The 26828-nt window shown below is 40.1% G+C and overlaps 2 protein-coding genes across 2 annotated transcripts in view; both read left to right on the top strand.

Annotated features, from left to right (window-relative positions):
• The window catches only part of LOC135586825 (calcium-dependent protein kinase 4-like), a 66156-nt gene extending 40652 nt beyond the window's left edge, over positions 1 to 25504 (top strand). Inside the window, exons 2-4 of the mRNA XM_065108984.1 lie at positions 22312 to 22374; positions 24261 to 24434; positions 24871 to 25504. Coding sequence (XP_064965056.1) covers positions 22312 to 22374; positions 24261 to 24434; positions 24871 to 25032 — 399 coding nt within the window. The 3' untranslated portion in view covers positions 25033 to 25504. The remainder of the gene's footprint in view (positions 1 to 22311; positions 22375 to 24260; positions 24435 to 24870) is intronic.
• A 616-nt stretch (positions 25505 to 26120) lies between these two features.
• Positions 26121 to 26828, top strand: LOC135611732 (photosystem II repair protein PSB27-H1, chloroplastic-like). The gene has a single exon (XM_065107384.1). The coding sequence runs from the start codon at positions 26148 to 26150 to the stop codon at positions 26664 to 26666; it is 519 nt and encodes a 172-aa protein (XP_064963456.1). The 5' UTR covers positions 26121 to 26147; the 3' UTR covers positions 26667 to 26828.

Here is a 26828-nt window from a genome sequence, read left to right as displayed (position 1 = left end):
AACTGTTAGGACTCTAGCTAGGAGAGTCCTAATTGAGAGGGACATTCTGTTAGGACTCTAGCTAGGAGAGTCCTAATTGAGAGGGGCATTCATGTAGGAGGTGTTTTCTTAGAGAAGAATTAGGAGTTGTAAGGGAATATGAGTCTTGACTAGGAGTCCTACTAGGAGTTGGTTAGAAGTAAGAGTCTTAAGTAGGAGTCCTATTAGGAGTTAGGGTTTAGAAGCCCTATAAATAGCCATGTATTCCTTCTCTTTTCATAAGCAATAGATGAATCTTTTCTGCAGCCTTTAAGTAGCAACTTGGAGGGAGGAACCCCTATAGAGTTCCAAGGAGGCCGATCCCCTAAAGAGATCAACCCCAAGTTTAGAATCTGCAAGGGTTCTAACACCTGGTATCAGAGAAGCGTTCTTGGCATCTCGCTGCCCTTCCATTGCCATCCATCAGCCCTCCACAACCTCCCAAAGCAATTCCCACAATTGCTTAAAAGATCATCGCCGAATTCCGCCATCATCTCCACCACCATAGATCATCCTTTGATCTCCCCGTGAATTGCAACATGTTCTGGTTTCCTACCTTACTGCTGCTGCAATTTAGTTATCCTTATTCGAAAATCCAAAAAAAAAAACTGTTCCTATATTGCTGCATAAACCTTTCGTCACAAAGTTTTCATCTCTACGACGAAAGATACATTGCAGAATTCCAACCGCATTGCACCATCTGTTTGATCTTGCTACTATGCTTTTTCTATCCAAATTTTTATGACATCTTTGACACTTCCTAACAGCAAATTTCCCTTTGGTTTTTTCAAAAAATTCTCAATATAAACCATTGATCTTTTACGTCTAATCTGCTATACTTGAAAATCTGCACTGTAAAATTTCAGCCGCATAGCACTGTTTGTTTGATCTTGATACTATATTATTTCTATCCAAATCTGTACGAAATTTTTATGATAGCTTTTACACTTCCTAACAGTGGATTTCCCTTTGGTTTCATCAAAAAATTCTCAATATAAACCACTGATCTTTTACGTCCAATCTGCTATACTTAAAAATCTGTGCTGCAGAAAATTTCAGCGGCATATTGTTGCCTTAACCCATCTATTTGCAATTTTTTTTGAATGAAATTTCTTATACACATCATAGATCATCTTGGCTTCCATTTAAGATTGATATATTAAGGAATTCATCTCTAAAAATAATTTTGTGTTGCTGCAAATTTTCATCGTAACCTGTTGAAATTTTTCGACAACAATTCTGCTATCGCAACTTGCACCAATTTTCTTGCTGTTATACTGCTAAAATTCTCTTGATTAAATTAGACATCCTTGCTGTCATATAATCTGTGATTTTGCTATCAATTCCCTCCTCAATTCTCTTAAGTTTTTGGTAGAAATTACATCGAGAAACCATTGTTTCTTCGACGACAATTCTACTCTTACAAGACAGCACATACTTGCTGAAACTTCCACTGATTTCTATCAAACCTTTGCTGCCATCTACCACAGATCCAAAACTTTCATCCACAGCCCTAAAACTCCACTAAACCACACCCTCAAACTGCACCCAAAACTGCCATAAAACAAGCCTAAATCGTAGCCTACATCCACCGATCCACCAACCCTTTCGACCATCACTTATCTCAGCCTATACATGCCTTTAACCTAACAACAAAAGAGAGATCTTGACATCATAGATTTGGAGGCATATACTATGGCATCTAAGGAGGCAATCAATGCTAAATTCGAAGCCTTGGAGGCGCGAATGGAGGATAAGATTCGGACGCTTTTTACCGAACTCAGATTGGGCCGACCACTAAGCCCGAAGAAATCATATCAAGGAGAGAGCTTTGCCCAATCACACCAAGCCCAAAGATATGACTTCCAAGAGAGGGGAAGCTCTATGACCAACCCCAACTATCCATGCATGAGAGTGGACTTCCCTAGATGGGAAGAAGGCGACCCAATTGGTTGGATCTCGCGCGCAGAGTGATATTTTCGGTACCATAAAACCGCAGATGCATCTATGGTGAAAATTGCAGCTATACATCTTGAAGGGGATGCTATACAATGGTTTGATTGGTTTGAACATACTTATGGAGTCCTCTCATGGCGACAATTCAAAGAAGGACTGCTGATCCGCTTCAGACCAACCGATTATGAGAATATTGACGGACAACTAGCAAAGATCCGACAAACCTCTACCATTCAGGAGTACCAAACCAGGTTTGAAAGGTTATCTAATCAAACTCATGATTGGTCTCAAAAACAGCTATTGAGAACCTTCATTGAGGAATTGAAGCCGGAGATCCGAGGAGAAGTTAAAGCGCGACAACCGTATACGCTTACGGCAGCCATCTCTTTCGCACGACATCAAGAGGAGCAATTGAACCATGAAGCTCGGAGGACTAGGGTCGCTCCTCAACCAGTAATATTGAAGCCCTTAGCCCCCCCTTACTTTCGACCAAGTCCCTACACCAAAGAGGTTAACAAGAGAAGAGCTTCGGGAGCGATATACGAAGGGGTTATGTTGGCATTGTGATGAGCCGGGGAGCCGTGAGCATCGCTGTAGTAAAGGGGGACTTCTTATGATTGAACCGATAGAAGAAGAGGTCATTGAACATCCAAAAGAGAGCCTTTAACATGAAGAAGAAGATGCAGAAGAAGAGCCACAACCGACCAAAGTTACGGTACATACACTAGTTGGCTACTCAATCCCACAAACGATGAAAGTTGGAGGCCTTCTCAAACAACAACCGATCACTGTTCTCATCGACACGGGCAGCACTAATAACTTCCTAAACAGTAAGGTTGCTGTCTATATGAACTTACCTATTGAGAATTGCAGCAGGTTTGTCGTTAAGGTCGCCAACGGACGGATTTTGAAGTGTGATCATAGGTGCCCGCAAGTGAAACTGTTGTTGCAGGACCAAGAGATAATTGCAGATTTCTTCCTCCTCCCTCTTGATGATCATGTGGCCATACTTAGAATTAAATGGTTGATGACATTAGGTGATATTTCTTGGAATTTTATGCAACTAATTATAAAATTTTACAGTAAGGAGAAACAGGTGATACTGCACGGGAAACGTTACGGCGACGTAACGACGATTTGCACACAACAAATGGAGAAGGTTTTGCATATAGCATGCAGCGGCTTTTTGGTACAACTTGAGCAACAAACTAAGGGAGAGCCAACAAAATTTGAAGATCCAAATCTACTTCCTTTGCTTGCTGAATTTTCTGATATATTTGACGAACCGCACAACCTACCTCTTACCCGTCGGCATGATCATTGTATAATGATTCTTCCAGGCAAATCTCCAGCAAATGCTCAGCCATATCAATATCCACATCTCCAGAAGGATGAAATGAAAAGGATTGTAAAAGAGATGCTCAAAACAGGAGTTATTCGGCCTAGTTACAGCCCCTACTCTTCACCGGTGCTCCTCATACGAAAGAAGGATGGAATATGACGATTATATGTTGATTACCAAGCTCTCAATGGCATAACCATCAAGGATAAATACCCTATTCCAGTAGTAGATGAGTTGCTAATGGAGTACAAATCTTTACAAAGCTGGACCTTTGATCCGGGTATCATCAAATACGAATATGCGAAGAAGACATACCGAAAACCACCTTTTGAACACACAACAACCACTATGAATTTTTGCTTTCTTCATAAGAAGGTGGAATATCTTGGGCATATCATATCAGAGGAAGGTGTGGTAGTAGACCACTTCAAAATTGGAGCAATGCAAAACTGGCTGACCCCGTGGAACATAAAATTGCTACATGGCTTTCTGGGTTTAACAGGCTACTACTGCAAGTTCATGAAAAACTATGGAGAGATCAGTGCACCACTTACTTTCTTACTGAAAAAAGATATCTTCCAATGGTCGGACAGAGCCTCCGCTGCCTTCGACAAACTTAAGGCAGTCATGACGACGACGCCGGTGCTAACACTACCAGATTTCAACCGACCCTTCATTATTGAGACCGACGCATCTGGAGTCGGAATTGGAGCCATTCTAATGCATGATGGTCGACCACTCATATACACTAGCAAGGATTTATCTCCCTCCCATCAAAATAAGTCAACATATGATAAGGAGATGCTCGCCATTGTGCGCGCAGCAACGAGGTGGAGACCCTACTTGATTGGCCGACGATTTCAAATTAAAACTGACCATAAAAGCCTCAAGTACTCTTTGGAGCAAAAAATATCATCCCCTGAGCAGCAAAAAAGGGTAATAAAACTTCTTGGATTTGATTATGAAATAACTTACAAAAAGGGGAAAGAGAATGTTCTTGCAGATGCGCTTTCGCAGCTACCCGAGTAAGTTGAAGTTTCGGCCGTTTCACTTCCGACCAGCGACTTTCTTAAGGATATTAAGATAGAATGGCAGGAAGATTCAGAGAAAAGTAAGATTATAAAAAAATTGGTGGAAGCACCCAGCCCCATGGCTCATTACAATTGGGACTCAAAAGAATTACACTATAAGGGACGCATTGTGCTTACGATAAATTCTACTTGCATCTTCACGAGCAGATTTTGGACAAAGTTATTCCATATGCAGGGTACTAAATTGAAAAGGAGTATGACATATCACCCATAAACCGACGGCCAGACGAAAGTTTTAAATATGTGCTTGGAGACAGCCCAAAGCCACCCACCAAATATGACTACCCAAAGAGAACTCCACACCTAGCCAAGTGCCATTATTGATCGACGGATCGTGACTCGACGACGATGACCCACTAATGAAGTGCTAATACAGTGGGCGAACCTACCAATAGAAGATGCCACTTGGGAGAACTATGACGACTTGAAGATCAAATTCCTAGAATTCACGAATCATCAGCCTCGAGGACAAGGCTGATTTGAAGAGGGCGGGTCTGTTAGGACTCTAGCTTGGAGAGTCCTAATTGAGAGGGACATTCATGTAAAACTGTTAGGACTGTAGCTAGGAGAGTCCTAATTGAGAGGGACATTCTGTTAGGACTCTAGCTAGGAGAGTCCTAATTGAGAGGGGCATTCATGTAGGAGGTGTTTTCTTAGAGAAGAATTAGGAGTTGTAAGGGAATAGGAGTCTTGACTAGGAGTCCTACTAGGAGTTGGTTAGAAGTAAGAGTCTTAAGTAGGAGTCCTATTAGGAGTTAGGGTTTAGAAGCCCTATAAATAGCCATGTATTCCTTCTCTTTTCATAAGTAATAGATGAATCTTTTCTGCAGCCTTTAAGCAGCAACTTGGAGGGAGGAACCCCTATAGGGTTCCAAGGAGGCCGATCCCCTAAAGAGATCAACCCCAAGTTTAGAATCTGCAAGGGTTCTAACACAGTCCAAAAGTTTTGAGAACAATTCTTCACTATAAAGATTCAGTGAAGCAAAAGGTCGATAGCACTATCTTCGATACTGGTTGTCAAAAGAACCTCGTCTCGACGAGCTTACTCCAAAAGCTCGACCTAGGGACAACATCACATCCAAACCCATATCCTCCTTTAGGTTTACTCCATGAGGATATGAAGATGAAGATTAACTGACAATGCAAGATATGCTTCACTATCACAAGTCAATACATCAATGAGGTGATGTGCAAAGTGGCACCACTTGACATTTGTTAAGGCATCCTTAGGAGCCCCTACCTTTGGGATTTTACTTATGTCGAGCCCAGAAGTATCGACTCTAGATGGATGGAAGGAAGTTTTTCGTCATCTGAGATCTGATTGATTCGATGGAGGAAACCATTGGCCTAGAAAAAAAGGATGGTGAACGCTTGCTAAAAACTTGTGGCTTTCTTTTTGGCATGCAAGAAACTAAAATTTATCTCTAAAATGATAAAAGAGGAGAAACAAAGAGGGGTAGCAGCGAGCTTGCAGCTTCGAGAAGTCTGAAAAACGAGACCCCTCAAGTCGACGGTGATAGGCAACAAGGAGAACCTTATTGAAACGACACAAGAAGATGGCATGGTCGGGTGTGACCACGTCGATCACAATAACGTACCAAAGCAAAACCTCTGGTTGCTCAAACCCGTTGATGGCGAGAAGCAAAACCTCAAATTAAGATTCAACAAGAGTTGAATCACCCAATTGGGGGAGCTATGATCAGGGACGATCAAGTCGAGGTTGAGTCAAACTCCATATCAGCTCAATCGAAGTTTGAATCAAACTCTAAATTAATCATGATCTAATTGAACCAAGCTCCAACTCAAATCTGAGCTCATGGACCAGATCATACGCAGTTTAATTCTCGGGTTCAACTTAAACTAAGTGTTGATCAATCTGATTCAATCTCCATCCTGCTGAACCCAACTCGAGTTCAATTTCAAGCCCAAAAGTCAGATTCAACAAATCTGTGTCCGGTAGAGGGGGGAGGCTTCCAAATTGAGGAAGAGAGCGTGGGGCATTGGCCCTTGCACGGGAGAATCCTAACCAACTTAGGACTCCATCTCTAAAAGCACTAGGAAGAGAGAGTCTTGACCAATGAAGTCACAGGGTGCCCGGGCACTTGCCTAGGCACCTAGGCGAGGCGAGGCAAGGCCTGAGCGCCCACCTATTGGGCTAGGTGACTTAACTCAGGCACGGCCTAGGCACTCACCTAGTTTAACTCAGGCCTAAGTCGAACCAAAATACTCATCTAGCTCAATCGAACCAAGTATCCATTGTAGAAACCCACTTGCTAGTGCCATAACATAGAAACCCACTCATGAGTGCCCTAACGTTGAAGTCCTCTCTCCCACTATGTTTCTCACAATGGCAGAGTTCCTCCCATCGGCGAATGATGGTAGCAGCGACAGTGGTGGCATCTTCCTTCAGTGGTAGCTGCGGGTCTTCCTCCGGCGGCAGCTTCTTCCCTTCCCTCCTGTTAGGACTCTAGCTAGGAGAGTCCTAATTGAGAGGGACATTCGTGTAAAACCTACCTAAGCCGACCCTTATTAAAGAGGTGAAGTGGCCGGCTAGGGTTAGGAGGTTGTTTCTTAGAGATGAATTAGGAGTTGTAAAGGAATAGGAGTCTTGAGTAGAAGTCCTATTAGGAGTTGGTTACAGTAGGAGTCTTGAGTAGGAGTCCAATTAGGAGTTAGAGTTTAGAAACCCTATAAATAGCCATGTATTCCTCCTCTTTTGATAAGCAATAGATGAATCTTTTCTGCAGCCTTTGAGCAGCAACTTGGAGGGAGGAACCCCTATAGAGTTCCAAGGAGGTCGATCCCCTAAAGAGATCAACCCCAAGTTTAGAATCTGCAAGGGTTCTAACACCTGGTATCAGAGCAGCGTTCTTGGCATCTCGCTGCCCTTCCATAGCCATCCATCAACCCTCCACAACCGCCCAAAGCAATTCCCACAATTGCTTAAAAGATCGTCGCCAAATTCCGCCATCATCTCCACCACCACGGATCATCCTTTGATCTCCCTGTGAATTGCAACTGGTTCTGGTTTTATACCTTACTGCTGCTACAATTTAGTTATCCTTATTTGAAAATCCCAAAAAAATTATTCCTATATTGCTGCATAAACTTTCCGTCATGAAGTTTTCATCTCTACGACGAAAGATACATTGCAGAATTCCAACCTAACCGTATAGCACCGTCTGTTTGATCTTGCTACTGTGTTTTTTCTATCCAAATCTCTACGAAATTTTTATGACATCTTTGACATTTCCTAACAGCAGATTTCCTTTGGTTTTGTCAAAAAATTCTAAATATAAACCATTAATATTTTATGTCTAATCTGCTATACTTGAAAATCTGCACTGTAAAATTTCAGCCGCATAGCACTGTTTGTTTGATCTTGATACTACATTGTTTCTATCCAAATCTCTACGAAATTTTTATGAGAGCTTTGACACTTCCTACCAGTTGATTTCCCTTTGGTTTCATTAAAAAATTCTCAACATAAACTACTGATCTTTTACGTCCAATCTGCTATACTTAAAAATCTGTGCTGTAGAAAGTTTCAGCCGCATATTGTAGCCTTAACCCATCTATTTGCAATCTTTTTTTAATGAAATTTCTTATACACTTCATAGATCATCTTGGCTTCCATCTAAGATTGATCTATTAAGGAATTCATCTCTAAAAACGATTTTGTGTTGCTGCAAATTTTCGTCGTAAACCGTTGAAATTTTTCGACGAGAATTCTGCAATCGTAACTTGCACCAATTTCCTTGCTGTCATACTGTCGAAATTTTCTTGATTAAATTAGACATCCTTGCTGTTATATAAACTGTAATTTTGCTATCAAATTCCCTCCTCAATTCTCTCAAGTTTTTGGTAGAAATTACGTCGAGAAACCGTTGTTTCTTCGATGACAATTCTACTCTTACAAGACAGCACATACTTGCTGCAACTTCCACTGATTTCTATCAAACCTTTGCTACCATCTACCACAGATCCAAAACTTTCATCCACAGCCCTAAGACTCCACCAAACCACACCCTCAAACTACACCTAAAATAGCTACAAAACAAGCCTAAACCGTAGCCTACATCCACCAATCCACCAACCCTTTCGACCATCACCTCTCTCAACCAATACATGCCTTTAACCCGACAACAAAAGAGAGATCTTAACGTCACAGATTTGGCGGTATATACTATGACATCTGAGAAGGTAATCAAAGCTAAATTCGAAGCCTTCGAGATGCGAATGGAGGATAAGATTCGGACACTCTTTACCGAACTCAGATTGGGCCGACCATTAAGCCCAAGGAAATCACATCAAGGAGAGAGCTTTGCCCAATCTCACCAAGCCCGAAGATATGACTTCCAAAAGAGGGGAAGCTCTATGACCAACCCCAACTATCCATGCATGAGAGTGGACTACCCTAGATGGGAAGAAGGAGACCCAATTGGTTGGATCTCGCACGCGGAGCGATATTTTCGATACCATAAAACCGCGGATGCATCTATGGTGAAAATTGCAGCTATACATCTTGAAGGGGATGTTATACAGTGGTTTGACTGGTTTGAACATACTTATGGAGTCCTTTCATGGCAACAATTCAAAGAAGGACTGCTGATCCGCTTCAGACCAACCGATTACGAGAATATTGACGGACAACTAGCAAAGATCCGACAAACCTCTACCATTCAAGAGTACCAAACCAGGTTTGAAAGGTTATCTAATCAAACTCATGATTGGTCTCAAAAACAGCTATTGAGGACCTTCATTGAGGGCTTGAAGCCGGAGATCCGAGGAGAAGTTAAAGCGCGACAACCGTATACGCTTATGGCAGCCATCTCTTTCGCACGACATCAAGAGTAGCAATTCAACCATGAAGCTCGGAGGTCGCTCCTCAACCAGTAATATTGAAGCCCTTAGCCTCCCCTACTGTCGACCAAGTCCCTACACCAAAGAGGTTAACAAGAGAAGAGCTTCGGGAGCGATATGCGAAGGGGTTATGTTGGCATTGTGACGAGCCGTGGAGCCGTGAGTATCGCTGTAGTAAAGAGGGACTTCTTATGATTGAACCGATAGAAGAAGAGGTCATTGAACATCCAAAAGAGAGCCTTGAACATGAAGAAGAAGATACAGAAGAAGAGCCAGAACCGACCGAAGTTACGGTACATACACTAGCTGGCTACTCAAACCCGCAAACGATGAAAGTTGGAGGCATTCTTAAACAACAACCGATCACTGTTCTCATCGACACGGGCAGCACTAATAACTTTCTAAACAGTAAGGTTGCAAGGGTTCTAACACCTCCTCTCTCCTACCTTTGCCCCATTCGCTGCAACCCTCCTATGTTCACTGTAGCCATCTTATGTTCACCACAACTCTTGTATGGTGTCACCGGTGCCCCGTCTTCCCCTTCCTCCAATCGCTCCTCTCTTCCCTCTTCCCTCTTCCCTCTTCAGCCCTCTCGTGTTCCTTCTTCACCCCTTTACCACAGCCCTCCTATGTTCACCGTAGCCCTCCGCCGCAGTCCGTAGCCTTCTCTGTTAGGACTCTAGCTAGGAGAGTCGTAATTGAGAGGGACATTCATGTAAAACCTACCTAAGCCGACCCCTATTAAAGAGATGAAGAGGCCGGCTAGGGTTAGGAGGTTGTTTCTCAGAGAAGAATTAGGAGTTGTAAAGGAATAGGAGTCTTGAGTAGAAGTCCTATTAGGAGTTGGTTAGAAGTAGGAGTCTTGAGTAGGAGTCCTATTAGGAGTTAGGGTTTAGAAACCCTATAAATAGCCATGTATTCCTCCTCTTTTGATAAGCAATAGATGAATATTTTCTGCAGCCTTTGAGCAGCAACTTGGAGGGAGGAACCCCTATAGAGTTCTAAGGAGGCCGATCCCCTAAAGAGATCAACCCCAAGTTTAGAATTCGCAAGGGTTCTAACACCTGGTATCAGAGCAGCGTTATTGGCATCTCGCTGCCCTTCCACTACCATCCATCAGCCCTCCACAATCACCCAAAGCAATTCCCACAATTGCTTAAAAGATCGTTGCTGAATTCCGTCATCATCTCCACCACGGATCATCCTTTGATCTCCCCGTGAATTGCAACAGGTTCTGGTTTTCGACCTTACTGCTGTTGCAATTTAGTTATCCTTATTTGAAAATCCCAAAAAAATTATTCCTATATTGCTGCATAAACTTTTCGTCATAAAGTTTTTATCTCTACGACGAAAGATACATTGCAGAATTCCAACCGTCTGTTTGATCTTGCTACTGTGTTTTTTCTATCTAAATATCTATCAAATTTTTATGACATCTTTAACACTTCCTAACAGTAGATTTTCCTTTGGTTTTGTCAAAAAATTCTTAATATAAACCATTGATATTTTACGTCTAATCTGCTATACTTGAAAATCTGCACTATAAAATTTCAGCCGCATAGCACTGTTTCTTTGATCTTGATACTACTTTGTTTCTATTCAAATCTTTACGAAATTTTTATGATAGCTTTGACACTTCCTAATAGTGGATTTCCCTTTGGTTTTATCAAAAAATTCTCAATATAAACTACTGATCTTTTACGTCCAATCTGCTATAAAATCTGTGCTGCAGAAAATTTCAGCCGCATATTATTGTCTTAACCCATCTATTTGCAATCTTTTTTGAATGAAATTTCTTATACACTTCATAGATCACCTTGGCTTCAATCTAAGATTGATCTATTGACGAATTCATCTATAAAAACGATTTTGTGTTGCTGCAAATTTTCATCGTAAACCGCTGAAATTTTTCGACGAGAATTCTGCTATCGCAACTTGCACCAATTTCCTTGCTGTTATATTGCCGAAATTTTCTTGATTAAATTAGTCATCCTTGTTGTCATATAAACTGTGATTTTGCTATCAATTCCCTCCTCAATTCTCTCAAGTTTTTGGTGGAAATTACGTCGAGAAATCGCTGTTTCTTGGACGACAATTCTGCTCTTACAAGATAGCACATGCTTGCTGCAACTTCCACTGATTTCTATCAAACCTTTGCTGCCATCTACCACAGATCCAAAACTTTCATCCACAGCCCTAAAACTCCACCAAACCACACCCTCAAACTACACCCAAAATAGCCACAAAACAAGCCTAAACTGTAGCCTACATCCACCAATCCACCAACCCTTTCGACCATCACCTCTCTCAACCAATACATGCCTTTAACCCGACAACAAAAGAGAGATCTTAACATCACAGATTTGGCGGCATATACTATGGCATCTGAGGAGGTAATCTATGCTAAATTTGAAGCCTTCGAGGCACGAATGGAGGATAAGATTCGGACGCCCTTTACCGAACTCAGGTTAGGCCGACCACTAAGCCCGAAGAAATCACATCAAGGAGAGAGCTTTGCCCAATCGCACCAAGCCCGAAGATATGACTTCCAAGAGAGGGGAAGCTCTTTGACCGACCCCAACTATCCATGCATGAGAGTGGATTCCCTAGATGGGAAGAAGGAGACCCGATTGGTTGGATCTCATGCGCGGAGCGATATTTTCGGTACCACAAAACCGCAGATGCATCAATGGTGAAAATTACAGCTATACATCTTGAAGGGGATGCTATACTGTGCTTTGACTGGTTTGAACATACTTATGGAGTCCTTTCATGGCGACAATTCAAAGAAAGACTGCTGATACGCTTCAGACCAACCGATTACGAGAATATTGACGGATAATTAGCAAAGATCCGACAAACCTTCACCATTTAGGAGTACCAAACCAGGTTTGAAAGGTTATCTAATCAAACTCGTGATTGGTCTAAAAATCAGCTATTGAGGACCTTCATTGAGGGCTTGAAGCCGGAGATCCGAGGAGAAGTTAAATCACGACAACCGTACACGCTTATGGCAGCCATCTCTTTCGCACGACATCAAGAGGAGCAATTGAACCATGAAGCTCAGAGGACTAGGGTCACTCCTCAACCAGCAATATTGAAGCCCTCAGCCCCCCCTACTGTCGACCGAGTCCCTACACCAAAGAGGTTAACAAGAGAAGAGCTTTGGGGGCGATATACGAAGGGGTTATGTTGGCATTGTGATGAGCCGTGGAGCCGTGAGCATCGCTGTAGTAAAGGGAGACTTCTTATGATTGAACCAATAGAAGAAGTGGTCTCTGAATATCCAGAAGAGAACCTTGATCATGAAGAAGAAGATGCAGAAGAAGAGCCAGAACCGACTGAAGTTACGGTACATGCACTAGCCGGCTACTCAAACCCGCAAACGATGAAAGTTGGAGGCCTTCTTAAACAACAACCGATCACTGTTCTCATCGACATGGGCTGTACTAATAACTTTCTAAACAGTAAGGTTGCTGTCCAGATGGCTTTACCTATCGAGAATTGCAGCAGGTTTGACGTTAAGGTCGTCGATGGATGGATTTTGAATTTTGATTGTAGGCGCCCGTAGGAGAAACTATTGTTGCAGGACCAAGAGATAATTGCAGATTTCTTCCTTCTCCCTCTTAACAATCATGAGGCCATGCTTAGAATTAAATGGTTAATGACATTAGGTGATGTTTCCTGGAAGGAGAAACAGGTGACATTGTACGGGAAACGTAGGGGCGATATAACAACGATTTGCACACAACAAATGGAGAAGGTTTTGCATAAGCATGTAGCTGCTTTTTGGTACAACTTGAGCAGCAAACTAAGGGAGAGCCAATAGAATTTGAAGATCCAAATCTACTTCCTTTGCTTGCTGAATTTTAAAATATATTTGACGAACCGCGTAACCTACCTCTTACCCATCGGCATGATCATTGTATAATGATTCTTCCAGGCAAATCTTCAGCAAATGCTCAGCCATATCAATATCCACATCTCCAGAAGGATGAAATAGAAAGGATTGTAAAAGAGATGCTCAAAATAGGAGTTATTCGGCGAAGTTTTAAACTCTACTATTCACCGGTGCTACTTGTACGCAAGAAGGACGGAACGAGGCGAATATGTGTTGATTACCGAGCTCTCAATAGCATAACCATCAAGGACAAATACCTTATTCCAATAGTAGATGAATTGCTAGATGAAAAGGGAGCATAAATCTTCACAAAGCTGGACCTTTGATCCGGGTATCATCAAATACGAGCGTGCGAATAAGACATACCGAAAACCACCTTTTGTACGCACAACAACCACTACAAATTTTTGCTTTCTTCAACAGAAGGTGGAATATCTTGGGCATATCATATCAGAGGAAGGTGTGGCAATGGACCCCTTCAAAATTGGAGCAATGCAAAACTGGCCGACCCCGAGAAACATAAAATTGTTATATGGCTTTCTGGGTTTGATTACCAGGTAATAAATCTATTCACTGTTATCGGCTATGATAGTACTGATAGTACTGATAAGTTGTAATTAACTTAGAATTTCTAGAAGTATTGGCCACTGCTTTCTGCTTTGTAGTAGTAAATACTAAATACTACACTTAATTACCAGAATAAAAAGACATGCTTTGGTTTTTGTGTGATTCAATAGGAAAATCAGCATTCTGTTAAACAAGTTCTACAGCAAAGTGCCATAGAACTGCTTTCTTTGTGTGAAATAATATATCAACATTTCATATCAAATGGCTATGGAAGCATTCTTGATATCCACAGGTAAGTATCTCAATGTTCATTTGAAGTTCAAATACTCGTTAATGTTATACCTTATCTAAGTCTTCTATGTGCTTCGATGTTTTGACTATATTGTGCAACAGACGAATAAGTCAAAATCAATGGAAAAAACATTTACCTGTTGATTGTAACCCAAGTTTTTGTGGCATTTGAGACCCTTGAGGTTGAAGGCAAGATTTTAAATACTAATTGAATACTAGCTTAGACAATGCATCAAATTGTTTGGATAGTTAGATATCAAATAATATATAAGTCTGTATCATTGGAAAAATAATAAAAAGCTGTGTACCTAATAATATCAAGCTAAATGCTTCACTACTAGTGCTTTATTAGATCATTAAATATTGGATCATATGTACTGATTTGATTGGTTTGATGCATATAAGATCAACAATATAAGCTATTTATTTATTAAGATGATTAATGAAAAAATATAGAGATAAAAAAATATTTGCATATGGTTTTTATTGATTTAGAGAAATCCTATGATAGAAATTCTAGAGATTTATTATGATGGATTTTAAAAAGGAAAGATATATCTACTAATTATATTAATATTATTAAGGATATGTATAATGATATAGTTACTAGTGTTAGAACTATAGAAAGTGTATCTAGTGAGTTTCTTATTACTATAGGATTATATCAACAATTTGTATTAAGTCAGTAGCTTTTCACATTGATAATGAATGAACTTACTAGTCATTCACAAGATAGACATCCCTGGTGTATGTTATTTGTTGAAAATATTATCTTAGCTCATAAGAGCTTAAATGAAATTAATTAAAAACTTTAGTTATGAAGGCAATTCTTAGAAATTAAAGGTATTAGATTAAGACTAAGACTAAATATATGAGGTGTAATTTTAGTAATACTATGGGCTAGAAATTCTTTTAATTTAAATCTTTAGGTATCTTGGACCAATTATTCAATAAGATCATAATGATTAAAATGACAAGGAGCATTAGAAGTCTTGTGTGATCATTAGGTACCCTTTGTGATTAAAAGAAAAAATTTATAAGATAGTTGCTAGACCAACAATACTTTCTGGATCCGAGTGTCGTACTTTTAAAAAACATGAATAAAAATTTATGTTTTTGAGATGAATTTATAGGAATTATTAGGGAAGTGTTGTTGAAATGAATGTTGAGGAATTATTAGGAAAGATAGGAAAAAGTATTTTTATTTGTGAAATATTAGGTACCTCTTTAAAAGAGGATAAAATAAGAGAGAATTGCTTAAAATGGTATGGACATATGCTCGGGAGACCTACATATATGGTAGTCAAAAGAGGTGAAATGATTATTTACGAGGAAAGCTAGAGGAATACCTAAAAAGACTTTAATAGAAACTACTTTATTTAAATGCTCTTAACTAAACACAATGTATGTTGTATCACCCAAAACGGTACGGTATGTGTGGTACATATCAGTCCGAGCATGGGTTGATACGTAGATCAACTCGTTTCGGCTGGTCCAATTAAAATAATAGAAAAATTTTAAAATGATGGGGCCTTGTCCAAATCAGCATTATAAAAATAAAAAAGATTAGGGCTTGCGAACGCTTGCCCTTTTCTTGTGTAAGATGTCGTCACCTCATTGTCATTGCTTCGCCATTGCTGCTTCGATGCTTCCTTGCCATTGTGTGCTGTAGTTTCGATGCTTCCGTTTCCTCGCCACTACTGCTTCGTTGTTGTTGTTGCCGTTACTCTTTTCCTCTTATTTCTTCTTCTTTCTACACTTTTTTTTCTTCTTCCTTCTTCCATCTTCCTTCCTCCCTCTGTTCCTCCACTGTCCTTTCCTCTTCTCCCTCTTTTTCTTCCTCACCGAACTCGGACTTGGTACATCGATATAGACTAGTATGTACCGGTTTGACAAATTGCCGAAATAGGTCCAGTACGCGAAAAGGCAATCCTTGACTAAACATATGACTTTTTATAGATCTTAATGGTGGCAAAAAATTAATGTAGTTGTCTCAAAATAGTTGGGACATATATGACCTTGTTGTTATTATTGTATATACCGGTTTGATTAGTTTTTTAGACCTGGTTAGCTGGTTATGGGAATGTTGAGCTTTAGTATAGGCTGGTACATAGCCAATTAATTAGTAAGCTAAAGTCTAATGGAGTAGAATAATTATAGAGTGATCTTCCGTTGACCACACATAGGCAAGACGCTCATGCATTAGCCACCCTTTAAAAGTATAGTGGAATAAAATATCAGGTTTAGTGTTGCGTTAAAAAAAGGGATTGATAGGATAAAACTAACTCTTATCTAAATGCCTATTTCTGTTAGGACTCTAGCTAGGAGAGTCCTAATTGGAAGGAACATTCATGTAAAACCTACCTAAGCCGACCCCTATTAAAGAGGTGAAGAGGCCGGCTAGGGTTAGGAGGTTGTTTCTTAGAGAAGAATTAGGAGTTGTAAAGGAATAAGAGTCTTGAGTAGGAGTCCTATTAGGAGTTGGTTAGAAGTAGGAGTCTTGATTAGGAGTCCTATTAGGAGTTAGGGTTTAGAAACCCTATAAATAGCCATGTATTCCTCCTCTTTTGATAAGCAATAGATGAATCTTTTCTGCAGCCTTTGAACAGCAACTTGGAGGGAGGAACCCCTATAGAGTTCCAAGGAGGCCGATCCCCTAAAGAGATCAACCCCAAGTTTAGAATCTGCAAGGGTTCTAACACTTGGTATCAGAGCAGCGTTCTTGGCGTCTCGCTGCCCTTCCACAGCCATCCATCAACCCTCCACAACCACCCGAAGCAATTCCCACAATTGCTTAAGAGATCGTTGCCAAATTCCGCTGTCATCTCCACCACCACGGATCATCCTTTGATCTCCCTGTGAATTGCAATAGGTTCTGGTTTTCTACCTTACTGCTGCTGCAATTTAGTTATCCTTATTTGAAAATCCCAAAAAAGCTATTCTTATATTTCTGCATAAACTTTTCGTCATAAAGTTTTTATCTCTACGACGAAAGATACATTGCAGAATTCCAACCGTATAGCACCGTCTGTTTGATCTTGCTACTATGTTTTTTCTATCCAAATTTCTACGAAATTTTTATAACATCTTTGACACTTCCTAACAGCAGATTTTCCTTTGGTTTTGTCAAAAATTCTCAATATAAACCATTGATATTTTACATCTAATCTGCTATACTTAAAAATCTGCACTGTAAAATTTCAGCCGCATAGCACTATTTTTTTATCTTGATACTACGTTGTTTCTATCCAAATCTTTACGAAATTTTTATGATAGCTTTGACACTTCCTAACAGCGGATTTCCCTTTGGTTTATCAAAAAATTCTCAATATAAACCACTGATCTTTTATGTCCAATCTGCTATACCTAAAAATCTGTGTTGCAGAAAATTTCAGCCGCATATTGTTGCCTTAACCCATCTATTTGCAATCTTTTTTGAATGAAATTTCTTATACACTTCATAGATCATCTTGGCTTCCATCTGAGATTGATCTATTAAGAAATTCATTTCTAAAAACGATTTTATGTTGCTGCAAATTTTCGTCGTAACCCGCTGAAATTTTTCGACGAGAATTCTGCAATCGCAACTTGCACCAATTTCCTTGTTGTTATACTGCCGAAATTTTCTTGATTAAATTAGATATCCTTGCTGTCATATAAACTGTGATTTTGCTATCAATTCCCTCCTCAATTCTCTCAAGTTTTTGGTGGAAATTACGTCGAGAAACCGTTGTTTCTTCGACGACAATTCTACTCTTACAAGACAGCACAAACTTGCTACAACTTCCACTTATTTCTATCAAACCTTTGCTACCATCTACCACAGATCCGAAACTTTCATCTACAGCCCTAAAACTCCACCAAACCACACCCTCAAACTGCACCCAAAATAGCCACAAAACAAGCCTAAATCGTAGCCTACATCCACCAATCTACCAACCCTTTCGACCATCACCTCTCTCAACCAATACATGCCTTTAACCCGACAACAAAAGAGAGATCTTAACTTTACAGATTTGACGGCATATACTATGGCATCTGAGGAGGTAATCAATGCTAAATTCGAAGCCTTCGAGGCACGAATGAAGGATAAGATTCGGACGCTCTTTACCGAACTCAGATTGGGCCGACCACTAAGCCCGAAGAAATCACATCAAGGAGAGAGCTTTGCCCAATCGCACCAAGCCCAAAGATATGACTTCCATGAGAGTGGACTTCCCTAGATGGGAAGAAGAAGACCCGATAGGTTGGATCTCGCACGCGGAGCGATATTTTCGGTACCATAAAATCGCGGATGCATCTATGGTGAAAATTGCAGCTATACATCTTAAAGGGGATGCTATACAGTGGTTTGACTGGTTTGAACATACTTATGGAGTCCTTTCATGGCGACAATTCAAAGAAGGACTGCTGATCCGCTTTAAACCAACCGATTACGAGAATATTGACGGACAACTAGCAAAGATCCGACAAACATCTACCATTCAGGAGTACCAAACCAGGTTTGAAAGGTTATCTAATCAAACTCGTGATTGGTCTCAAAAACAGCTATTGAGGACCTTCATTGAGGGCTTGAAGCCAGAGATCCGAGAAGAAGTTAAAGCGTGACAACCATATACGCTTATGGCAGCCATCTCTTTCGCACGACATCAAGAGGAGCAATTGAACCATGAAGCTCAGAGGACTAGGGTCGCTCCTCAACCAGTAATATTGAAGCCCTCATCCCCCCCTACTATCGACCAAGTCCCTACACCAAAGAGGTTAACGAGAGAAGAGCTTCGGGAGCGATATGCGAAGGGGTTATGTTGGCATTGTGACGAGCCGTGGAGCCGTGAGCATCGCTGTAGTAAAGGGAGACTTCTTATGATTGAACTAATACAAGAAGAGGTCGTTGAACATCCAGAAGAGAGCCTTGAACATGAAGAAGAAGATGCAGAAGAAGAGCCACAACCGACCGAAGTTACGGTACATACACTAGCCGGCTACTGAAACCCGTGAAAGTTGGAGGCCTTCTCAAACAACAACCGATCACTGTTCTTATCGACACGGGCAGGACTAATAAATTTCTAAACAGTAAGGTTACTATACAGATGGCCTTACCTATCGAGAATTGCAATAGGTTTGACGTTTAGGTCGCCGATGGATGGATTTTGAAGTATGATCGTAGGCGCCCGCAAGTGAAACTGTTGCTGATCATGAGGCCTTACCAAGAGATAATTGCATATTTCTTCCTTCTCCCTCTTAATGATCATGAGGCCATACTCATAATTAAATGGTTGACGACATTAGTTGATATTTCTTGGAATTTTATGCAACTAATTATGAAATTTTACAGTAAGGAGAAACAGGTGATACTGAACGGGAAACATAGGGGCGACGTAACGACGATTTGCACAGAACAAATAGAGAAGGTTTTGCATAAAGCATGCAGCAGATTTTTGGTACAACTTGAGCAGCAAACTAAGGGAGAGCCAATAGAATTTGAAGATCCAAACCTACTTCCTTTGCTTGCTGAATTTTCAGATATATTTGACGAACCGTACAACCTACCTCTTACCCGTCGGCATGATCATTATATAACGATTCTTCCAAGCAAACCTCCAGCAAATACTCGACCATATCAATATCTACATCTCCAGAAGGATGAAATAGAAAGGATTGTAAAAGAGATGCTCAAAACAGGAGTTATTCGGTCAAGTTGCAATCTCTATTCTTCACCGGTGCTACTTGTACGCAAGAAGGACGGAACATGGCGAATATGCGTTGATTACCGAACTCCCAATGGCAGAACCATCAAGGACAAATACCTTATTCCAATAGCAGATGAATTGCTAGATGAAAGGGAGCACAAATCTTCACAAAGCTGGACCTTTGATCTGGGTATCATCAAATATGAGTGTGCGAAGAAGACATATCGAAAACCACCTTTTGAACACACAACAACCACTACGAATTTTTGCTTTCTTCAACAGAAGGTGGAATATCTTGGGCATATCATATCAGAGGAAGGTGTGACAGTGGACCCCTTCAAAATTGAAGCAATGCAAAACTGGCCTACCCCGAGGAATATAAAATTGCTACATGGCTTTTTGGGTTTAACAGGTTACTATCGTAAGTTCGTGAAAAACTATGGAAAGATCAATGCACCACTTACTTTCTTACTGGAAAAAGATGTCTTCCAATGGTTAGACAGAGCCTCCACTGCCTTCGACAAACTTAAGGTAGCCATGACGACGACGCCGGTGCTAACACTACCACATTTCAACCGACCCTTCATTATTGAGGCCGACGCATCTGGAGTCGGAATTGGAGCCATTCTCATGTAAGATGGTCGACCACTCGCATACACTAGCAAGGCATTATCTCCCTCCCATCAAAATAAGTCAACATATGATAAGGAGATGCTCGCCATTGTGCGCGCAACAACGAGGTGGAGACCCTACTTGATTGGTCGACTTTTTCAAATTAAAACCGACCATAAAAGCCTCAAGTACTTTTTGGAGCGAAAGATATCATCCCCTGAGCAGCAAAAATGGGTAACAAAACTTCTTGGATTTGATTATGAAATAACTTACAAAAAGGGGAAAGAGAATGTTCTTGCAGATGCGCTTTCGCAGCTACCCGAGCAAGCTGAAGTTTCGGCCATTTCACTTCCGACCAGCGACTTCCTTGAGGATACTAAGATGGAATGGCAGGAAGATTCAGAGACTAGTAAGATTATAAAAAAATTGGAGGAAGCACCAAGCTCGGTGGCTCATTATAATTGGGACTCAAAAGAATTACACTATAAGGGACGCATTGTACTTATGATAAATTCTATTTGCATCTTCACGAGCAGATTTTGGACAAAGTTATTTCATATGCAGGGTACTAAATTGAAAAGGAGTACGGCATATCACCCACAAATCAACGGCCAGACAAAAGTTATAAATAGGTGCTTGGAGACAGCCCAAAGCTACCCACCAAATATGACTATCCAAGGAGAACTCCAGACCCAGCCAAGTGCCATTATTGATCGACGGATCATGACTCGACGACGACGACCCACTACTAAAGTGCTAATACAGTGGGTGAACCTACCAACAGAAGATGCCACTTGGGAGAACTATGATGACTTGAAAATCAAATTTCAAGGACAAGGCTAATTTGAAGTGGGCGGGTCTGTTAGGACTCTAGCTAGGAGAGTCCTAATTGAGAGGAACATTCATGTAAAACCTACCTAAGCCGACCCCTATTAAAGAGGTGAAGAGGCTGGCTAGAGTTAGGAGGTTATTTCTTAGAGATGAATTAGGAGTTGTAAAGGAATAGGAGTCTTGAGTAAAAGTCCTATTAGGAGTTGGTTAGAAGTAGGAGTCTTGAGTAGGAGTCCTATTAGGAGTTAGGGTTTAGAAACCCTATAAATAGCCATGTATTCCTCCTCTTTTGATAAGCAATAGATGAATCTTTTCTGCAGCCTTTGAGCAGCAACTTGGAGGGAGGAACTGCTATAGAGTTCCAAGGAGGCCGATCTCCTAAAGAGATCAACCCCAAGTTTAGAATCTGCAAGGGTTCTAACACTTTCCTACTTGGCCCCCTCACCGTGACTACTGGTTGCTTTGATATCACTTGTCACTATTGGTTTGACATGAAACAAACTCATTGACTTGATGAGCCTACAACCATGTGGCTTAAAATTCTTAAGTTGAAGTTAATGGTATGTAGAGGCTTATCTAGCCATATTATTTTGATATGGGACTATTTGGGGTATTGTATCAAATATTTCAATCTGTGGATAAACTAGACTTTGTTCATAACCTACTTTTGTTGTGATTTTAACTGTAGCATATTGTGGTGCTTATGAACTTCTGTAATTGTTTTTTCTTCAAATGAAGCATTGGATTGGTGCAAAGAAATAAGCTTGTGCTTAGGAAGGAAGATTTAAGGCTGAAACTCCTCTGTCAATGCACTGTACTGGTCAACAATTTTAAGCACTAGTTCCTTGTTCTATGTTATATTTGCTCCTCCGTGTGTACATCTCCTATTTGTGGACTATAATGGCTTGGTTGGGTAGCATTTATATCTTTTAACATATATCCTTAGTTTACATTCTCTATCCTCACTCATGACCCTTGTATTCTTTTTCTCAATTTATTTACCTTGATGTTCTCTCTTTTTGCTACTGTGAACATATGTGTGCATTGTGAAAATGATGTGGTACTTCTCTTTGGCTTTGGGATTTAATTTAAAATTGTATACAGTTTTATTTTTCACACTAAATGTCCTAATGATGTTTGTTTTGACAGGCACTTGCCAAGGATGTTCCTTGGAGATTAAAGGGACCACGTGTTCTGGAGATTCTTCAAGCTGTAAGTTTGTTTGTTTAAATTCTCATATGGTGCTGTTTGCAAGCTCCCCTATTTCCTTAATTATATCCATTTCACATGGATATGATTCTGTCATCTCCTACTCTTTCTGATCATACTATTTGGCGAATGTTCTGTGAAATAATGCATATAATTAGTCTTGACGTTCCTTCTTTCATGGTGCACTATAGTTGCATACTTGCTGTAGTTCGGTTTTACAATATGTTACTTTGAAAATCTGGAAAAATGTGTTAAATTTATTTAATAGAAACACAAAATTGGATTAATTTTCTTTTACACATTATTTGCATAAAATCTTTGGCATCCTTTTATTTGCCATATTTATGAGTTATTCAATAATCTAAACCATTCGACCTATTATTTCTTCCATCTACATATGTCAACCATGAGAGTTAATTTTATCATAGAAATTTACATTCATGACCTTAATCTTTCATTTGCTGTGTAAAAAGAAAGATGCTTTCCTCTATCTATTTTTCTTTATAAAATAGTTGGTCTTAGTGTTATGAAAGATTGATCATTTTATGATCTAGGTGAACAAATTTTGAGTCTTTTAGAATAAAACCTCTATGCTTGCAAGGGTAAAATTTGAGTTTTACATTATCTCCCTTGTTCACCAGGCTGCTCTTTTTTATCTGTTTGTGCCTTCCAAGCTTTGATAAAAGACTTTCCCCTATTGCCTAACCCTCAATTTTCTTTGTATAATATTTTCATAAAATCATAAGTCACATTTAAATGATCTAAAGGTTAAGACGGATACTAGTAAGCAAAATAAGACAAATCACATGCTCCAACTCCAACCGCAGCTTATGAACCCAGTTCAAACACATGTAAAGAACCTAACATTGCTATCAATCATAGTCTTGAAACTTACACATTCATCAATGTGTTTTACTGATCAAGACAAAAATAGGTTCTTGAATAGAACCGAAATGGATATAAATCAATCAAAGAAACAATTTGTCAACTTTAGTTGATTTTTTTTAATCTAAACATGACTTGGGAATCCTAACATGTGAAACATTGTTTCTGATGTTAAATATAAAATCAGAATTTATTTGTCATTAAATTATTTGAACATATTTCAACAACATATATGATATAACCATGTAAACATCATAGTTTGGTCTCGTGATATGAATTATGATTTTTAGATTCAAAAGGATTTTCCAACAGTTAAAGTTAACATTTCTTTTGAAGAGATAGACCCTCATCAAAGTATGATTCATCTTGTTTATGTCATTTTGTTACTCCTTGGTCTATTTATTTTGTTTTAGTTTGGATGAAGGTAAAACATTCTTCTCAACTAAGATTGTGGCCAAGAAAACCCCAAATACTGTGAGGGCTTCTGGTTGTCTAGGCCTTGCAGTTGCTGGCGGTTTCAGATCCTTCTGCATAAGCACAATGCCTATGCCTAAAATCATAAAGCTATACATAATATGATCATTAGATTTGAGGGTTATCTTGGATGACCAGAAAATTTGTGTATCTCCTTTCTAGTAAAGTTCCTTGCTCACACTTTTGCATAATATATAGGCAGGCTAATGCATTCTTTCTCATATAGCTTATTAAGCAGGACTCTAATATGTCACCTTGTCTGTGATTATGAGAAGCAATGGAAATAGTTGAGATCTATAATTTGTCTTGTTGAAATTATTATACACTTATGTAGTAAAGATATTTATCACTTCATTTTTTAAAATTCCGCTTTTATATGCTAATGGTATTAAGAAGATTCAAGATTTTGTTCAGTGTTTCAGATCCATGAATTTTGATAGCCATTAATTTTAATGCATTTAAGTGTCTCTGCTTCAGTATTATATATTTAATTTTGTGATGATGAATGGACTGCTAATGTTACTCTGCAGATTGATAGCAATACCGACGGACTTGTTGACTTCACTGAATTTGTTGCAGCAACTTTGCATGTGCATCAGATGGAGGAACATGATTCTGAGAAATGGCATTTACGTTGTAAAGCTGCTTTTGATAAATTTGATGTGGATGGAGATGGATATATTACACCAGAGGAACTTAGAATGGTAAATTTTGGTTGTATAGTCCTTATTTAGAGTTCCATAGAGTGCTCCAGCAACATAGTTCTTCGTCGAGCAATCTTGTCCTAGTTGTTGGGTTCTTGGGTTACCTATTCACTTTGAAGAGCTTTCAATTTCAGTTCGCCTAGAAATTGTGTAGGTTGGGGGATCATCCCCTCTGTTGTTATGCAAAAGAACGAAAAACAATTATATATATATTTGTATGGTTCCATCTTCATGCATCTTAATGTTGAAGAATTATGCCAAAATATAATAGTTTGTCAATATCTGCCACCATAAAATTTTTAACTCTAGAAAATTTTTTTTTCTATACCTTATGAAACTTCCTCCTAAATAGAAGTCAGTCTACTTATTGACCATGAATTGGACCAGTATTTTAGTCAGAAACAACTCCTAATTGGCTATTGTGTTTCATTTGCAGCATACAGGGTTGAGGGGTTCTATCGAACCATTACTAGAGGAAGCTGATATTGACAAAGACGGAAAGATTAGCTTGTCTGAATTCCGTAAGTTACTAAGAACTGCAAGCATGAGTTCCAATGTTCCTAGTCCATCTGGTATAAGGAATCCTCAGAAGTTCTAACTCCCACTGGGTAGAGGAAAAAGATTGGCAGGAGTCGTAAACATTACCATTTCTATAATGTTCTTGCCAAAAATTCTGAGGCTCATTATCAAGAACCATATGAGATGGTTTTCTTCTCAGCATGGGTGAAGTCTTCAAGTTGCGAGTGAGAGATGGAAGGATCATTGGTAAAAGGAACTGCAAGAAAGCATTAATGGCCGGATGTAGTAATTTCGTGTCTTGCATGGTACATTATGTGCTTAAGTTGAAGGGTCTCCTCCATCTTTCATCATGAATGAATGTGTTGTGTGTATCCTATTGCAAGTTGTTCCTACTGACATTTATCCAAAGGAGAAGCAACACGGGTGGAATGTGATTCGCCCACAAATAATTATTTCTAAAGAGTTTAGCAGATAATGCAGATGATGGCTTGATTGTATTATCAAAACTAGTGAATGCAGACAAAATAATGAGCCTTATCCATCCATCAAAATTCCGAGTGTCAAAATTTGTCTTGAATTAGATTTTTTTTTTTTTTTTTTTTACAATGGGTAAGTGGTGAAAGGGAATTTGATATCAGGATATTGACTTAATCTGTCAAAACTTTTAAAGCCTTTGCTAGCTAAGGTAGCTAGCATCTTCTGAAAAAAAATATTAACAAAAATTCCAAGCTAGTTAGCTCGCCTACGATTTGAAGACGGGATTTGTCTTGAGTTGGATTTGCTTAAATCTCGAGTCTCATATTGTAAAGGATTTTTATGTTGGACATACTAGTGTCCAGTCCGCAGACATCTTCCATTAGCATCCCGTGGAATGTAGCCTTTTCTTCTCCCGTTAGCCTAATTACATTCTTTACTCCTTCAAACTCTCATGACTTACGCAGTAAAAGATGACCAGTTCGAAAGATGTATACGTATTTATTATTTCCAAATAATTAGCTGTTTAGATGACCCTTGATAAAAATAATGCTTTGAAGCAGCTCACGATCCAACCTAATTACAATGCTGGATATCCACATGATCCACATCCACGATTCCAACTCGGTGAGTCAGGATAACAAGATAAGCCAACGTGGCACTCGTAACCCTTCTCTCCCGTATATCCTCTCTATCCAATTTTCTACGAAGCACAGCAGTATGGCTTGTTCTTCACTGCTTGCTGCACCCACCTCCCTTTCCTCAAGACCTGCAGCCTCTCCATCTCCATCCCTCGTTGCCACCATAGCCAATGCGGTTCCGGGCAGCAGCCAAGCCGTAAGCCGCCGGGAACTCGCCGTGATCCTGTCGTCCTCGGTGGCGCTGCTGCTCGTCCCGGTGCCCCCATCGGCGTTCGCGGCCTCGGACGAGGAGTACGTTAGGGAGACGGCAGATATGATCGGGAAGCTGCGGATCACTATCGGCATGGACAAGAAAGACGCCAACGTGGCCGCGGCCGTGGCGGAGCTGCGGGAGGCGTCCAACTCATGGGTGGCCAAGTACCGGAGGGAGAAGGCGCTGCTGGGGCGGGCCTCCTTTAGAGACATGTACTCCGCTCTCAATGCCGTCTCCGGCCACTACATCAGCTTCGGCCCCACGTCGCCCATCCCCGCCAAGCGCAAGACCCGCATCTTGGAAGAGGTGGACGCCGCCGAGAAGGCTCTTATCCGGGGGAGGTAGGCTAACCAAAAGAAGGAACAAGAAGGAAGCTACCCTCTTAAATCCTATCTCCTCTCTTGGGATGCTGTTCTCCTTCGACTGAAATGCACTTCACTGTATTCGGGTTACTTGTGCTGATGATGTACTTAAAACTCATCTGATGCTGAAAGCTGTGGATTTCAA

Source organism: Musa acuminata, chromosome BXJ2-5, assembly GCF_036884655.1.
Source record: "Musa acuminata AAA Group cultivar baxijiao chromosome BXJ2-5, Cavendish_Baxijiao_AAA, whole genome shotgun sequence".
NCBI lineage: Eukaryota > Viridiplantae > Streptophyta > Magnoliopsida > Zingiberales > Musaceae > Musa > Musa acuminata.
Note: the sequence above shows the minus strand (reverse complement) of the source record. Positions and strands in the feature narration are given on the sequence as shown.